The 17,758-nt window shown below is 42.6% G+C and overlaps 1 protein-coding gene across 1 annotated transcript in view; it reads left to right on the top strand.

Annotated features, from left to right (window-relative positions):
- c22h8orf34 (chromosome 22 C8orf34 homolog) overlaps nucleotides 1-17,282 on the top strand; it is a 58,275-nt gene extending 40,993 nt beyond the window's left edge. Inside the window, exons 11-15 of the mRNA XM_078291458.1 lie at nucleotides 7,261-7,387; nucleotides 11,029-11,519; nucleotides 13,110-13,206; nucleotides 15,957-15,995; nucleotides 16,858-17,282. Coding sequence (XP_078147584.1) covers nucleotides 7,261-7,387; nucleotides 11,029-11,519; nucleotides 13,110-13,206; nucleotides 15,957-15,995; nucleotides 16,858-16,865 — 762 coding nt within the window. The 3' untranslated portion in view covers nucleotides 16,866-17,282. The remainder of the gene's footprint in view (nucleotides 1-7,260; nucleotides 7,388-11,028; nucleotides 11,520-13,109; nucleotides 13,207-15,956; nucleotides 15,996-16,857) is intronic.
- The last annotated feature ends 476 nt before the right edge of the window (nucleotides 17,283-17,758 follow it).

Consider the following 17,758-nt stretch of genomic DNA (forward strand, 5'->3'; position numbering starts at 1 on the left):
TGGCGTGATAGCTTCACATGCTATGGGGAAGAAATCTATAGAGGCCGACTGCTGCACACACCACAGACTCAGACACTGGCAGACACTCACATGCTGTTAATAAAGCAGTCGGCCAAGACGCCGGTACCTTTGTATAATTACCCCCCAAAAAAAGCCGATACCTTTTTATAATTACCCAAACTAAGTGTTGGGAAAGGCTTTTTTTACTGCTTTTTTACGGAAAGAAAGGAGTTTGGAGCCGAGGCATTGCTCCGTGTGTGCAGCAGATGCAGAGCGGCTCCAGACTAACTGGGAGCAGACTTTTAGAGACTGTAGGCCCTGTTGAATCAAAGCCTGTAGTCGGAAGTTCAATGGATTAGGCCAAATGCTCTAGCATCTAGAAATGAGACAAACTGTACAGTATATGGAATTAAACTGGCTCTATTTTTCTCATTTTCATAGTTTGGCAAACTGGCTGTTTGACACATATTTGATTCAAATGTTCCAAATGAAATATGTGTCAAACTGGCTGTTTGACACATATTTGATTCAAATGTTCCAAATGAAATATGTGTCAAACTGGCTGTTTGAAGCTGACATTTGATGCCAATACAGACATTTTTCACTGATTTGAGCTGAATAATGGAGCTTCCAGCTAGATCTGATTTCCCTGTTTTATTTACCACTGACTTTCACAGCTACAGGGGCTCCTTAGTCTGTGGCTGCTTTTACCAGGGACCTAAGCGCTCTATCGCTCCCCTACATTACAGCTCTATAGGTTGAGCCCTGTCTGGCGCGCTAAAGAGCAAGGTACTAATGTGTCCCATATGGAAACGGCAAGTGTGAACGTCTTCTGTCACCTACTGTAGCTAATGTGGTTGTTTTCTCTTTAATTGCATGTGTTTGGCCCTCTTTGAAAGACTAATGCAATTTGTTTCCCTAATAGCTTGTTAGTTTAACTGGTCCTTCAGGGGCTTGTGGACCAGAGACTCTAAATGGCATGGAAAACAAAATGTAATGCTTTATGAGTCACTTCTTTGGACAAACAATGGTTGAAGTCATACAGTATGAGATATAACTCAGCCGCCGTGCCAGACTCTATTTCCATTCTTTTATTTACTGATATAATTCTGTATCTGCTGCTGTACTTGCCGTATCATCACTTATATCTCATAATAAATTAGAACATAAATGCTCTTTGTATTGGGTAGGAAAGGGTCAAAATTAAATAAGTTGTTTCTTTACTTGTTACTGCACTTGTTATTGGTGTTAGAGAGAGGATGCATGGAACCTGTTCTAGGTTTGAAAGTTGTTCTTTCTCAATAGGGCATTTCATAGTGTGTAGTTGTCCATACTGTAAGTGAAGAATGCCTTGTATTGTAGATTGCCCTGCTTTGGGCAGTAAAAGTTTGGGGATGTTGGAAAGTAAACACTGTTAATGGTTATCATTAGTTCGACAAGCCCCCTGCCGCTACCGCCTCCTTTAGGTGATAATTGCCCAATAAAGACAGATACTTTCCTAAAGCAATAGCCAGAGCAATTCCCCAACAAATTCCTCTACAGTTTCCTTTGTAAGCGTTAAATGATATGTTTTAATCAAATTCTTCTAGCCCTTGTGTGGGTGTGGCCATCATAAAGTCTGTCAGGGGGAAACTGTTCATTTTTATGGTAGAAATTAGATAATTAGAGTGATGCAATGCCATATGTATGATACAAGGCAGCACCGTTGTGATGGTTTATTTATATTTCCAGGGGATTTTGGCTGGGTTTCAGCGGATATGCTGTATGGCAGGGGCCCTTTTCTATTGGCACCAACCCTCTCTCAGTATGCTCCCACACCTCCACAGTTATGCATGCATGATTATCTTCAGAGCAGATCTCCATGATTTAGAGCATAGGGAGCCCTAGAGCCGTTTTACTCCTGCTAAGGTTTGTCTCTTTAGGATTTCCAGACTTTTCATATTAGTGGTTTTCTTTAATGTGGCATCTGTGCACTGTGCCCTAAATGATTGTCTTAATACAATAAGTGAGCTTGAAGAACAGCTTTGCTGAAAGACTTATGTGCTGGAAGGCTTATTCATTTTCAACATAAAATTACTTGGATTTTTCTTTATACACTGTGACCTGTGTTGTGATGCTCATTACCAGATGCAATCCTAACCATTTTAAATCTTGAAAGAACTTGTAAGGGCTGGTGGTTTTAGTTTCTTTTGTCTCTCAAGCAGATACCTTCTATTCTCTCTACCAGTTGCTCTATAATTTCTAGGGTCCCAGTTGCACTTAAAGCTGACCAATGTGCCATCTTTATTGGGAGTGCTGCAGAGATACCATGACTAAACAAGTGCACTAGCATTATTAGAGTGGCATAGAGCAACGGTAAATATACACACAATCGCACGTTCAGTCTCAGTGCTATTTACGTCTTATTGGGGCAAATCCTGTGTGTACATCCTCACAGACGCACAGAAGTGCTCCGTCCCAAGCACCCAATAAGCATGTGCGTCTAAGCATACCCTTGCATGCAACAGACCAGATCAGACTAGTGTTACATGTAAAATATGTAAACTAATGTCCTTTTAAAATTTTGCAAAAACTCATTGCAAAGCCTCAAACAAACACAAGCAAATCATCTTCCTTGAACCCAAGAAACCAGACATTTTTGTTGTGGCGCAGTGATTTTGAGAGCTCTGTTAAATATAGCAGCTAATCCAGTTTGAAGAGAAAAGGCCTGTTGGTTGCTTGTAAGTTTGTGTAGAACAACGCTCACTCCCACTCGATAGTTGATGCGAACTCTTTGAACTGTAGCCTGTGTTTACCTTTAAGATAATAATTCCAATCTATCTGCTATTCGACACCCGCTCTCTGCATGCTTGGCCATCACACTATACGGTAACTGTTACTCTGTCAGTGAATTGCATGCAAAACATTTGGTGACTTGATTACTCTCTGATTGAACTTTCCAACTCCCTCCAAACATCTCTCTCATTTCCCCCCTGGTAGTTTTTCATCATTTTTTCTGACACAAAACGATGAGCTATTGCCGCTACGCTGCCGTTGTTAGTTGTTCTTGTGTGTCTGAGGCATAGACAGTATGTCATCAGACCTGTCTTTGGTCTGTCTCAGGAGGAAAGCCTGAATCAGGGTCTAATTGTGTTATTGTCAATATCCTGTTTGCTTTTGGCTGTGCTGACTCAGCGGTTGGGCCGGTGATCCTGGGAGCCTGTGTACAGTCCATAAAGTCCATTAGGTGATTCTGCTGTGTGCCAAGACAACAGGAACTCATTAAAAGTCGAGTGTTGCACCTCATATCCCGTATCCTCCCATGGCTACGCTAGATAGAAAGAGGTAGAACAGCTGAATCTGTCATTTGGAAAACATATCTCTTGATTTTTATTCCATAGAATTTGTTACAGTTATCTGCTGGGTAAACTTGATGATATGCCATGGGATAGAAGATCTAGACACTGAACAGCTTTTTCTTATTGTTTGCATCCTCTGCAGAAATCACCAAAGACGTTTTAATCCCAGCGCCGGAGCATAGTGTACATAAGGCTTGTCTAACATTGTACGCAATGTTTTAACAAAACACACTTCAAAATAGTTTAGACAACAAAATCGTTTCACACCAGTGGCCTCTGCGGTTGAAGGTGTGCTGATCAGTGAAATCAGCTGCTGCGGTGTTTAGTCGGAATGAAAACCTGCATACACACATGGTTCTCAACAGCATATTGGTTACAGAGCGCTGCTTTGCACAACACAAGAAGGAAGCGCACGTCAGATGTGAAGGGAACTGTCCGTCACATGAATAGCAAATAGCTGTTTTTACCATAGTGTCAAAACGATCAAAGACATGTAAATAGAAAATACTTGGGCATCACATTCCACATTCTCTCTCTCCCTCTCTCTCTCTCTCTCTCTCTCTCCCTCTCTCTCTCTCTCTCTCTCCCATTCCATCCATCCCCATGTCATGACAGCAACCATTGAGGATCCTTTCAAATGGTTTTCAGGGCCTGGCCCGGGGCCTTGTGTGACCAAAGTAATAGCGGTCTGTATTGTGGTGTGTGTTACTTCCTAGTGCAAGGGCGGCCCCCCTGGCTGTCATGGGCATATGGCAGGACAGGAGTCGAAAAGAGATCACATCCCCCTGTAACAGCTGTAGCAGGAGACATGCAAAGCTAACCATATAGCGCGAGTAGATGCCACACACTTTTTCCATAGCGCATGTGACAAATTGCCCAGGTAAAAGTCTGAAATGATGTGCGCCCGACCGTGTTTGGGGTCTGCGACTGTATGCGTTCAGCCCTAACAGTTCTTGTTGTGCGGAGGGCAAAGTTGGAGCGAACCCCAGTTTGTGGTGGCTATTACTGTTGACCACACACGCATAGCTGCACACATGGATGCTGTAAAAAATTTAACTCTGGACGCCTATCCTCTCTCTCTCTCTCTGTCTTGTTCGCTCTCAACATGGATTCAATTTCGCAAGAAACAAGATCTATGTTTGTTAGTTGGGCAGAAGCATCACCAAAGGGTTTTTTCCCGTTTCTTTTTTTGTCAGATGGTCTTTTGGTTTCGTCGTAGTGGGAGGGGGATTATACAACTTGGGTTTTGTGCCACTGACATTAGTATCCTCATAAGTCATTGCAAAATTAGAACAGCTCTTTATTTGGGAGATGAAAAGGCCTTCCTTCTCATCTCTTCTTCTGCGTAGATTAAAACACTTTCATCCAAGCGTCCCAAACAAAGGGAAAGCAAACAGTTTGCCTCATTTGGATTCATGTCATAGATCATTTCTGATAAGGACAATGGCTGCTTCAAGCCACAGTGCAGGGACAATCTCTTTTCATCCATTCATTCTGTCTCGCCAGCAAAACTGTAATCAAGTCCAATTCATCTTGTCATTGGATATGAGAGAGATGAGGTATTCTATAGGGCCTTGCTGTTTTGTGTGTGAAATTTGTACAGGTATAATAGGTACAAACAATACTGTGCAATGTCCTGTATGTTGAAGTGTTCCAGGTCACTTGTGAAGAACTGGCAAAAACAATTATGTCTGTGTCTTAAGAACTGCACCAAATTCTTAAGCACATGGTCATCATATGTTCCCATCGAGGACAATGGCACCTGAAAAGGACATTCAAGTCCCATATGCACCAAGCATGTTGGAGTCTTGATAATATTGATCTGAATGAACTTAAAGGCAAAACTGATTCTACTAGTCTGCAGTCCCAGGCTGAGACAGCTGATGAAAACCAGTCCACATCTCTCTCAACAGAGAGCGTCGTCCTCCTAATCGAAAACAACCATTTATTCAACAACAGTCATATTTTGATTGTAATGTCTGTTTATTTTTGGATGTTATCTGGAGAGCTGGATTGCTTGCAGACGCGGTATATCCTGTCTGTGTGTCTGGCCACAGGAGTGTATCACCGCGGGCCCTTCGCCTCCAGTGTGTAGTCTCCAGGATATATGGTCTTGATTATGGTATGGGCCGCGCTCTCTGGACGGAGGAGCTGGAGGGCTGGAGCAGTGCAGATGGTTCACTGTAGACCTCTCTGATAAGAGAAAGTCCATATGGACAGAGCTGTGTGTAACAAGGCTGGGTTTACTTAAAGCACCGTGACTGTACAGTTTTTACCCAGTGAACCTATAATACAACAAAGGTGAAAGCAGGACTTGTACTTGGTGCTCCAACTGTAGCAGTAAGGCCTGAATAATAATAATAATAATATTACATTTTATTTATATATAGCGCTTTCTCAATAACTCAAAGCACTTTACAGCACAAATACAGCATTGAAGCAGCATTAAAAAACAGCATAAGCAACAGTTCAATTAGACTTAAAACTAAAAATACAATCATAAATTATATGCTTCTCTAAAAATGTGTGTCTTGAGAAGTGATTTAAATGAATCAACATGGTCCAATGCTTGTCCTTAGAGTAATGACTTACAGTACAACAAAAAATGCATTTGAGAAACTTAAGCTAGAGATCTGTTTGCTATGTTCTCAGAGCCGAGAGGAGAGAGAGAGGACAAGAATGATGTCATGCTGTTGGATCGGGGGGATACCACCATAGAGAAAGAAATAAAGTTGGGGGGGGGGGGGCATTATTTGTAATGTTTCACCCGCCTTGCTGCTTTATGAGGGCTGTAATTAAGGATGGGTTGTGGTGTTGTGGTCAACTGCCACAAAGCGCCTCATGTCACTGACAGGCACCAAGACCAAGTCCACAGACCCTGGGAATCACGTTCCACCATTTATTCGTGGGTAGCCAGTTGTTCAGTTCAGTTGTTTTTCACCATACCCCCTCTTTGGAAACGTGTTTTTCAGACCACTTGGAATCCCAGAGCTCTAAAAACGAGTAGACTGTTATATCCCCGGTTTGTCTTTAAATGTTGTTGGAAGACTATACGTCTATCATCGGTTCTCAGCTTTAAAATGTCTTTCGCCTGTGTCAGCACTTTGTCAAGTCATGTCAGCCTGTCTGTCAGTAGGTGCTAAGCACATCAGATGATGTAATTGTTGGCATCAGAGGTATCATAACTAATCTAGTGTAAACCAACATTACAGGAGGTGGGATTACAGCGGGCGGATTTTATTTCTCACCTGCACTAGAGGCTCATGCATACTTGGTCCATTGGCTTAACAGATCATCTGTCCACTTGTGTGCCATCAAAGGGATAAATAGGGGGATTAGGCGTACTGCCATTACAGGACTTGGCAACCCCAGTCTTTCTAATGGGTCCCTTTCCAAATAATGTACTAGGCTAGGAATAGGTAGAGCAAAGTAGCCCAAACTAGCAACCATTAGTGATCCCCCCTGCCTTCACAGAACCCCTTGTCTTTTCATGGCATATGATCGTCTTTATTTTTGTATCATAACAATATAGTCGGCGCTTAAGAAACTATGTAAGATGGCTGATTTATTGTTCATTAACTGCTGGTGCAGGATCTGCTGCTGTCAGGCTCTCTGCCAGCAGACTAGTGTGCAGAACTCCTATAGATTTATTGATAGTTATACAAAAATGTCGTCCACCACTACTGACAGTCTACTGCCCTGCATTCACTAAACAGAGTGCGCTCCATGCTGCACGCTTTCATCTACACTTGCTGTGGTTTCTAATGTTTTTCTAAAGCCCATAAAAATAATAATTGCCTCTTTTTTTCCAGCAGATATGGCTCAGATATTTTCAGCAATAACTGGAAATTATATAAAGGATTAACCCAAGTCTTTCTTCTAATGTGACTTTCTCTCTTTTTTTATTCTCCTTGCTAACTAGCGTCAGCCTGTCTGGGAGGCTGATCTGAAGGCTGTGAGAGGAGGGAGCTCCATCGGGCAGACAGGCCTGCTACTGGGCGACTCCCTCTTTTCTAAAGAGCTGGAGAACATGGGCAAACACCTTGCTGGTAGGCAGTGCTTTGTGTTTGTGTGTGTGTGTGCGTGTGTGTGTGTGTGTATTGTGGCTTTAATGATGAATAGTGTGGGTAACCCAGATCAAAAACTTGCTTTGGAATACAAACGTAGTCTGCACATATGCAAACATGCACACACACACACACACACACGCATGCATGCACGCACGCACACACGCGCACACACACACACACACACACACACACACTTTGAACTACGACTTAATAGAGAGGGGTTGGAGGAGTAGATATGGGGGGAGGAGAGGGGAGAGTCTAGCCAGGGAATATACTGTTTTAGGCCAGAGGAGTTTTTTGGTTAATTAAAAACTGATCTTCCTGCTAAAATGTGTTGGGACTAAATAGAAGAACTAATTAAAATAATTACTGCATGCCAGGAATTCATCTAATGACTCCAGCTCTGACAACTTCAATCAGTCTAATAACTCCAGCTCTGCTGAGTCATTTTTAAGTGTGTGAAGTCTGAAGCGTGCTGGAAACTGACTGTGTGTGACAACAGAGGATTTGTGTGACGTTTTGGAGTCACTATTCCTGAGTACTTCAAGTCTCATCTCTTCTCTTTGATATATGTGACGTCTGGGTGACTCAGAAACTGCCTTTATTGTCATGATGATCAAGTATGTATTAATTTATGAACCAGATCAAAGCCTGGAGCGGAGACCAAAGGGAATGTCGCCGTTCGCCGTTCATGTGTCACCCACTTGTTTGTTTACGCGTGTCCTCCCACTTCGTTGGACTGCACCATTGTGTGTCAAGGCCTCGTACACGCCTTCACATTCCACAGTTATGTGAAGCATATTGGCCCCACTTAGTGAACCTATTAATGTCACCCCAACAGCGGTCCCAGCTGTTAAGGTCTTCTCAGCTCATCTGCACATTGGCACTGAATACTCTGGCTGCCTCGCAGTGCAGAGAGACCACAACAGCATACTGGTGCTTAGGGGCACTAAAGAAGTCCTCAGATGGCATTGATTTCTAGTTGTTTTACGCTGAGTTACTGAATATTCAGGCAGAGGGCTCCCGCCAGGCGGTTAAATGAGGCTGTTGAACAAGCTAATTTGGCTCTTTCATGCCTTTATTAGCTGCTAATACTTTCCATGTTTGGAGCCAGGGCCTCTCTTTTCATCTCATCTTCTTACCCCAATTATGTGGTTGGGCAATTTCTCTTTGTCCGCCTTTTGTGATAAAATGAATCTACATTATTTCATAATAGACGCAGAAATTACTGGTAAGTGAATGTGTTACCGAAAGATGCCATTGATTTAATTAAAATGTGGTTATGTGAATGTCACAAATGAGTCCATTGTCAAAATAAAGTTTCACCTGGGTTGGACTGTGTAGTTTGTGGCCAGTCTCTTAGTTCTATTTCATTTAAGTCTGATCACAGGACGACTATTTTAAGTTACTCAGGCGGTGTGTCTTATTTTTCTAGGACTGCAGATGTAGTCCAGACAAGAGACGAGTCGTTAGCAATTTCATTTATTTTCAGAGGATGGACCCAATAAAGATTGCATGAGTTGTGAATGGTTGTATAGCGTGCTGTGGCCCTGTACTCTCTCACCAAGTGCAATTGCTGCTTGATCAAAGACTGTATAATAGATTAGATCTGTTTCTTCTTGTCTTCTTTTCTCTCTCTCTCTCTCTCATTTTCTCTCCCCCTCCTCTTTCTTCCTGTTACTACTGAACGATTGGATCAAAACTTATCAAAGCTTCATACCATATGGATTTTGATGCCACTTCTTTGATTTTCAAAAGCTGTCATTTTGTATCAGCATCTGTGAGATGGCCTACAGTAATTTCTGTGTTGAACACAGTCAACTGCACAGAAATCTCTCGATGCAGCTGGTTGTCATAGGATACTCATTAATGCAAGGAAGTTGGGGGCAGCGACTGGTTTACAATAAAAATCATGACTGGAGCCAGCATTTACGGAAAGGAGAGTGATTTTCAAACCAAAAATGTGCTGTTTATCATTACATCTGTAAATAAGACTAAGATATCAGATTATTAATCAGCATATCCTGTTTACGATGTAATAAAAACACCGGTCATGATGGTTATGGTAGGATTGGTGTGGGTGGGTAAGGGCTTCAACCGGGAAATCATCATAAATGGAAGCTGAGTTTATACCAGTATCCTTGCTGTGTATAGTATTTATTTTACTTTCGTCACAGCACCCACGCAGAGATGCGTATCTCTCAGGGTAAGTGGGGGTTTGGTCACCATCTAGCTGTGTATACAACCTAGCAACCTAATAACAAGGCATTTGTCATGTTACATACTGCAGTCCTGCCACAAGCTGACGTCATGAAATGCCCCAACACCCCACAGAGTTAAGTCAGAATCGGACCAAGAAAGTCCTCGCTGTAGCCTGGACCTTCATTTCCCCCTTCTCTGCTGATTTAGAGAAGTAACACATGTAGAGTGCATTAAGGTTAAAACAACACAGACACAATGTCACGCAGTACACATGCAGGTTATTGAACACGTGCTGTATGTGCTCTGCATTGTATCTCACTGTAAAGGTTGACCTCCCCACAATCAGAGCTGATTAAGCACAGAAACAGCAATCTAATTATGCATGTCAACGAATTAAATGCATTCGGTCCTGGAAGGACGGCGTACAAAACAGCCTGGAATAGTTTTCAAGCAAGCTGATTCATGTCCCAAAGCTGCATTTAGAGTAGTATTGCAGAAGTTTTCTGCTTTGCATACTTAATGGATAGTGATCTGCGAAGAGGAGCATGTGTTTCACATTTTTGTGTGGAAAAATGTTGTTTGTTTTGGAGAAAGCACGATTTGCTCAAAAAACGAGGAAGTCAAGGTTTGTGAAATACTTGTCATGCTTGTATTTGTTATTTATTTAACGTCACACGTATACAGTTGTCCAGGAAAAGTCACTTCTGGTGAGTCATTTCTGAAATTATCCCTCTCAAATGATAACTCCCAGGCTGGTTTGTTGAATCCCAATTGCCAAGATCCTGAAAAAAAAGTATAAAAACATGGAAAAAGTGACCCAGATGTTGATCACAGGAGTTGGCTGCATCACTTCTCTCACAAACAGAAATGTTTTTGAGACTACCAATGGTGCAAACAAATGTGTTTTTCTCAGGAACAGGAAAAAAAAAAAAATACCAGACTGTGCTAATATCAACTTGGAACCTTTTCTGACAGAGGAAGCAGGATTCACCACAATTTACAGGGTCTATAAATATTGTCATCATTGCCCAGAAGAAGGATTAAATAAAAACAGTCTCACCCACTTTAGTCTTGAATGAAGTCTGTGAATCATCTGTCTTATAGGATGTATACTAACTTCAGAGCAGAGCCTGCGTAATGTCTCTTTCGACTTTTATCTTTTAGTCCAGTTCTAGGCTTAAGAGTTGTCTGGGAGCCATATAGCGCATATATATTATAGGAATAGCGGCATACAGTAATTTAAACTCAATTGAAACATTCTCATTTGAATGTGTGATTAAGATAGGAGAAAGGTTTAAGTTAGGAAGCAATAGTAACTCACTCTTTTGGAAACTGCATCTGTTGACTATTAAGTTCTAAGTCTAAGAGCTGGATGTTGACTTGGATTGTCTCCCTCTGTGCTGTTTTTTTTCCTCCAGAGGTTGAGAAGGACCTGGCCAAGCTGGCAGAAGCAGGGAAAATGACCAACAGGAGCCCCAACAATCCCCACAGTAGTCTGCTGCTCACGCCTCTGTTCCACAGGACGCTCCCCAACACCCTGCCTCTGCCCAGCCAGCTCTCCAGGCCTCAGTCTCCAGCCAGCGGCCTCTCAGCCAAGCCCGGCGCCGTGGGCCTCCCCCTGCTCAGCCCCAAGCCCACCTCCCTGGTCATGGGTCGGACTCAATCTCCCAGCAACCCCGGGAGCAGGACTCAAACCCCCAGAACCCCCAGCAGGCCCCTGACCCCCAATAGCTTGTTGACGCGCTCTGCCGTGACCCCTGGGTCTCATAAGGAGGTGACGTTCAGGAGGTCGCGGAGCCGCCCGGTGACGCCCACATGTCAGCCCACTCGCCCCCGACCGCTGCTCACCCCTCCTGGGCTAAGTACCACAGACAGCCTGGGTGCCAGCCTACGGGCCTACCTGTCCGAGGTAAGACCCCAAACTAAAAGATTTACCTTATTAACACCTAATTATCTTTTTTTAACTCATTGTCCAGAAGCCTATTATGTATCCATATATTTTGTAGATATTGTAGTTTATCTATTTAGTCCATGTAAGGATCATCTAGCAATGGAATAGGACAACTGTTCAAACAGTGTGTAAAACATGGGGTGAAATGGTCATAAACCTTGGGTCATGAGCTTGAAAATCACCCCAGCTTTATTGTAACGTGTTAGTTTGGTGAGAGTGAAATCGTGTGGTGAGTGTCAAATAGGCCGAGCCGGGCCAAGTAAAGTTGGCTGTAGAACATGAGAGCCTTTACACAGGGAGATTGAGAGTAAGACGTGCATACCCATACACACACACACACACACACACACACGCGCGTCCATCGTGTGGGGTTTAGCGCAGAGTGGTGGAGGTCTATACAGTAGGATGTCATTTCACTGTGGAAAAATGTGTCTGGCTTAAAAGGAGAATTTTCAATGGGATTTCTCTCTCAAGCTCCTTTCATGGTCTACTTCACGGCAGCACCGTTAAATACGAAACCATTTTTTTGAGGGCTTTATTAATGGTGGGCAGGAATTTCGCAATCCCTCTGTATTCCTTTGACAGCTACGTCGGTTGACGCCTGGTGAGATTATCAAAAACACCACAGCGCCGATTCAGCTTTTATTGAGGCCACCTGGTCCCGTGTACAAGGGCTGAAGCCACTAAAGGAGGCCTGGTTAGAGAGTGAGGGAATCCTGAACCTATTAAAAATACTGGATGTACAGGAAAGAAGGGATGTAAAGGCTGGTTTTCTTCCTCTTCCCTTTCTTGCGCAACTACTCATCCCTGAACTGCTCGATGGTTTCGCCTTGCTTTGGAGAACCGGAGCCTCCATCACCTTTTAGCACTGAAAAATAAGAACACATAAAAGCCTTTCGCAGGGAGCATGGGGCAATTTATTCATTAAAGGTTTGCCCCGAGGACTATACTCAGAGGTGTACTTGGTATAAAAGAAAATAAAAACAGCTGTAGCACTATTGGGTCTGACATGCATGTGTGCCAATGAGAGTTTTGTGCAATTCACTTTTTCGACCTGCTGCTCTTTTTCATGGGGTCATCGCAACTTTCCATGTAATACCATTAGAGGATTTAACAGGAGTAAGAGGGAATGTCTCTGTTTCGCCGCCAAGATGTTTTGAAATTAGTTTAGATTTGATTTTCTGTTTGGACATTCCAGAATCTAAAGTTGCTAAATGACATCTTGCAGCTGGACTGAATACATATTTCCAGATGTTTTCCTTTCATTCTCTATAAGCCCTGGAAGAAGACATGTATATATATATCTAGATGGATGAACAGACGGATAAGTAAACAGACAGACTGATTGAGACAGAATTTTTTTTTCCCCTAACCTGCGCTTCCGTCTCTCTTTTCCTCTTTCTGTTATCCACGCAGAGCATGAATTAACCCAATAATCCTTCCCTTCTCTCCTCTCCTCTCCTCTCCTCTCCTCTCCTCTCCTCTCCTCTCCTCTCCTCTCCTCTCCTCTCCTCTCCTCCCCTCTCCTCCCCTCCTGTCCCATTTCAGGATGAGTTTTACCAGCAGTTACAGGCCATCAGACAGCCTTGGCATATCCCTAGTGACACAGAGAGTGACATCCTGGAGCCTCCTGAACAGGACAAGAGTGAGTGACCTCTCTCGCTCTTCCTTTCTCCTGCTTTTTGTTCCTTTTCTCTTTTCAACTCTCCATTCCTTTGTTTATCATATCCCATTCACACACACTCCTTTTTTTTTGAGCGAGCAAAAGTTCATAGTTCAGCTCTTTCTCAACGCCTTTCATTTGAATCCACAGTTCCCAAGTCTGACAAATTGCCCCGTTAATGCCTTTAGCTTCCCACAGTCACTTTCTTTTTGTAAGTTTGCGAAGTTCATTTCATTAACGTCATTTCTCCGATGTGAGTGACTAATGCGTTCAAATGGCAATAGTTCTATTAAAAAGCAGAGATTAATGCGTAAGTATTCCCTGCAAAATTCTGTGACGGGCCATGAGGGCCGAGGCATGAAACTTTCCGTATTCCACAGTTGGGGGATATCCTGCGAGGTTCAGAGGTGGAATACGTTGTTGTCTAAGATTTCCTTTCCTGGCATCATTTAATAGATTAATCTCCATTAAGATCTGGTCGATAGACATGAACGGCTCTCGGTTTAAAGTCGTAAATCCAATCATAATAATGGTCTGGCTAGAACGCAGTACAGCACATTGCTCTGGCTTTGAACATGACAGAATTAGATCAGACCTCCTTGAAGGTTCCAGTCCATAAATCACGTGAATGAATTTGGTAGTATGGGCTGATACACCGAGGCTTGCCAAGATGAAACTAAGAGTAGTTCTCAATTCACTGAGGACTACTAACAAAGCATCAAGTTCATGCTCTCTTAACATTTATGGTGAGAATTCTGTATCTCTCTCATCCTCAAAGATGTTTCTAGAAGCTGATATTGTAGCTGGAATAAATGAAAACTAACTTCCACAAGCATTACTTTACACATTTTTTCAGAACAGTTAGTCGTAAGGCCTACTGTGTGACTGAAAAAAAAACCTACTAGATCTGCAGTTAATTTATGAATCAAGCCAAGAACGATTTATGCCATTAAGTCAGAAACAAAATGTTCTCAAATTAATGTAGCCCTATTTTCTCAGTAAACAAAAATCCAGCATCAGCTAATCACACTCACACAGAAAATCAAGTGCATGTGGGAATCAGAGAGACAACTTTTATGGAGCTCATGAAACAAGAATTCCAGTCAAACAAAACATTAAGCAGGCAAAAAGGTTGTCAAATGGAAATATAACCGTTCGTGACAAGTTCCTCTTGAGGGTAGTTGTTTTGCCAAATGAATATCTTGCAAAATGAATGGATATATTTTCCTAATAGCCCCTGGGGGCCTGCGTTAGGCCTTGGCAATGGCGATGACGTGTTGAGAAAGGATATGAGCTGCACATTGGATTAGAGGTGGCTGGGAGACAGGGGAGAGAGTGACAGAGAAAAAGAGACCCAACAGCCGCAAGACGTGACAAAGCACTTATTGGCGTGCGAGAGGGCCCACAGGGCTGCTGACTGAATCTGGTTTGCGTGTGTGTGTGTGTGTGTGTGTGTGTGTGTGTGTGTGTGTGTGTGTGTGTGTGTGTGGATCAGGGTAAGGAATTAACATTTTTTCAGGGCATTTTTTGCCCCATTTATCAGATTTTTGGGGGGATTTCGGGATTTCGGGGATTTCGGTCCTTGCTGAACTATGAAATAATGACGTTGCATTGCATATTGACAAATAAACTCTCAATTTGTACCACTAACATTTGATTTATTTTAAATCATATCATACCAGCACATAAACAGAGTAACAAACAGAGACATTTTCTACTGGTTCAGGCTGTGTACTCAGTTGTTTTCTGATCAACAACGCTCCATTTTTCTCACCCACTGGAAAGAATCACCCATAGACTCCTACTAATCACCTACGGTGGCCCACAAGGGACAGTAGTCTCATTCATGTGTGAGTATATGATAACTCAATGAATTTGTGAACAGGGTGAAATGCAAAAAAGAGTGCTCCGACTTATTTTTTGCCTGCTTAATTTTAATTTCACAGCCAATTTAAAAACTTACAAGGGCATTTCGGGCCCTGGTATAGATATATTTGTCCATAATATGGTGTGCTGTGCTCATGTGTGTTTGAGTCTGTGTGCATGTGTGTGTATGTGTGTGTGATTGAATATGGGACTCACTTCATTAGTGCAGTGCTTCCCAGCTCCATGCCAGTGCATGTGTCTGAGCTGGCGCCAAGTCTATGGTGAGAGCTACATAATGGGGAAAAAAAAAAAAAATCCATAGCTATTTCCTGTTATTCTACAAACTTCCACAATGGGATAACCACACATACCACAATGCAGATGAAAAGAAGTCTGTCCTTTTCCTCACTCCTAACCCCTTAGTCATTCATGTCTGTGGCTAACACACTCAGCCCGTTAATGAATCAAACAGAGAAATGTAGAATGGAATTAAGTCCGTACATTACATTATACACCTGTCAAGATTAAATATGTAAAGTGTTCAGTAGTAGTTGGTATTATTGATATGCATATATATGTGCACAATATTGACAAAAATCCTACTGCATCATGTTTTACATGGTGGACATGTTGACTTGTTCTGCATAAACACATTTCACAGTCCTTAAAAAATGGTGAAAAATTTATATTTTGGAGGAAAAAAACTCAGGATGGTAATACTTTGGATTTGCTCTGTTTACATGTGATATTTGAATATTTACACTTGGTGTTCAATGTAGGCCACAGACATTGCTCAGGAGTCATCATGCAGCCTTACATGACACAGCAGACTGATGGGAGTGTTTTCTGTCCTAATTCTTTTACAGGTGGAGCGCGAGATGCCAACAAGAGATCTGTGTTTTCAGGTGAGAATCTGAACAGTTAACCGTCTCTCAGCCTGAAACCAAGCGATAACAGTAGACTCACCGTATGATCTGCTGTATCATCTGGGTCCCCGGCAACCGACAACGTATGTTTCTCATCGGTGTGTGTATGGCTCTGCTTTGGTACTGTAAGCTAATGCTTTATTTTGAGAGAGCCTCAATGTCTGTCAATGACCTCATTTGCAGAGCCGCAGCATGTTACCCAAATAACCACCAATGGGTGACTTACAAGCCTCCACCTTCATTTATGGTCCATTCAATTACCCTCACGGTGCTAAATGGAGGGCATAGTGGCTCTGAAATGTGATTGGTGGAGGGCGGCCATGCAGGGAGGGAGGAACCCGGTTGCCCAGTTCCATTAAGTCACTTGGGCTCTGAGTTTACATGCAGCAGACAGCGTCAACTCTCAGCGTCAACATTTGGGGGAAGGAGAAAGTCTGTCTGGTTTGAGGTTGTCTGCGGTTCTCCTTCTTGTGGCTCTGGAGGTGCCCACAGTTCCCAGTGTCAGTGTGCCAGTCTGGAGTGAGATCTGAGAGCAGCCGGCTGCTGCTTGGCTATCAGAGAGGCCAGGGCGCTGCCATGGCAACCAAACCCAAAGCCGACTGCTGAAGTCACCCCAATCACTCTTCTCCCAAAATTCATAGCATGAAATATGGCCCTTGGAAGCTCCGTCAGGCAGCACCAGGCCTCATTTTCCACCTCGTGTTTATCTATGACATGTTCAGATATTAAAGGCCTGTTTTATAGTAATTGCCCCAGTTATTATTCTTATTAGCGGTTGAATGTGTCTGATTCTGGTTTCTAGGAGACTGATGTTTTTGTCTTTGTGCTTCATTTTTTACAGGCCTATAGTGACGAAGACCAGAGACACTGATCCAATCAAACAATTATGCAAACCACTGGACATTTTGAATATGTGTACAGAGACAATTATTTTTATAATTCATATGAATAAAAAAGAGATTGTATACTTTTTTCACAGATGCTGATATTTCATAGACGATGTACTGTAACTGTATGATATAATGTGAAAGTATTACTTCAGAGTATGGAATATAACAATTATTTTTGTTTGCTCTTCAGCATGCTATTGAACTTCCTTGTGGAGTCAAGAAAAAAGATGCATTTTGTTGTTGACAAACCAGTTTTCTAGGCCTATTGCATATTCACATTGTGAGGGCAACACAGCGTGAATGTTGTATGTTTAGAAGCAGTTTCTTGATATGCACTGTCCAGACGTAGTGTTTTTGAAATAGCAAATAACAGTTGTGGAGGGACTACAAGGAATGCCGTAATACTAATTAAAATGATTTGGTGCATATTTCCTCCTTAATTTCTGTTTTCGATCTCAACAGTGTCTCACCTTTGACCCGGTTTCCTTCTGTACTTATTTTCATTTTTGACATGCAAACCCTCAAAGAGAAGTCTGGAATTCAAAATTGAAATGACTCTGTCTCTTGGCCCATTAAAAGAACCACATTGATGTCATGTTTTAAATGACAGACACATGATCTACTTTGTGTTTCACACACTTGCTGTGGTGCTGACAAAATTTTTTTTAGAAATGTGTTCTGACCATGGCTACATTTTATGTTGTGTGTTTGCCTGGGCATGTGTTGGTTAAACTGTGGTTGTCTGAGCGTTACATAGGAGACGTCAGTTCTAGATTCAGACGACACACACACACAGTGAGAACACACCCTCTTGCCCGACACAGTCTGATCCCTCTGTTCAAACCCAACTGA

The sequence above is a fragment of the Centroberyx gerrardi genome, chromosome 22 (assembly GCF_048128805.1).
Source record: "Centroberyx gerrardi isolate f3 chromosome 22, fCenGer3.hap1.cur.20231027, whole genome shotgun sequence".
Taxonomy (NCBI): domain Eukaryota; kingdom Metazoa; phylum Chordata; class Actinopteri; order Beryciformes; family Berycidae; genus Centroberyx; species Centroberyx gerrardi.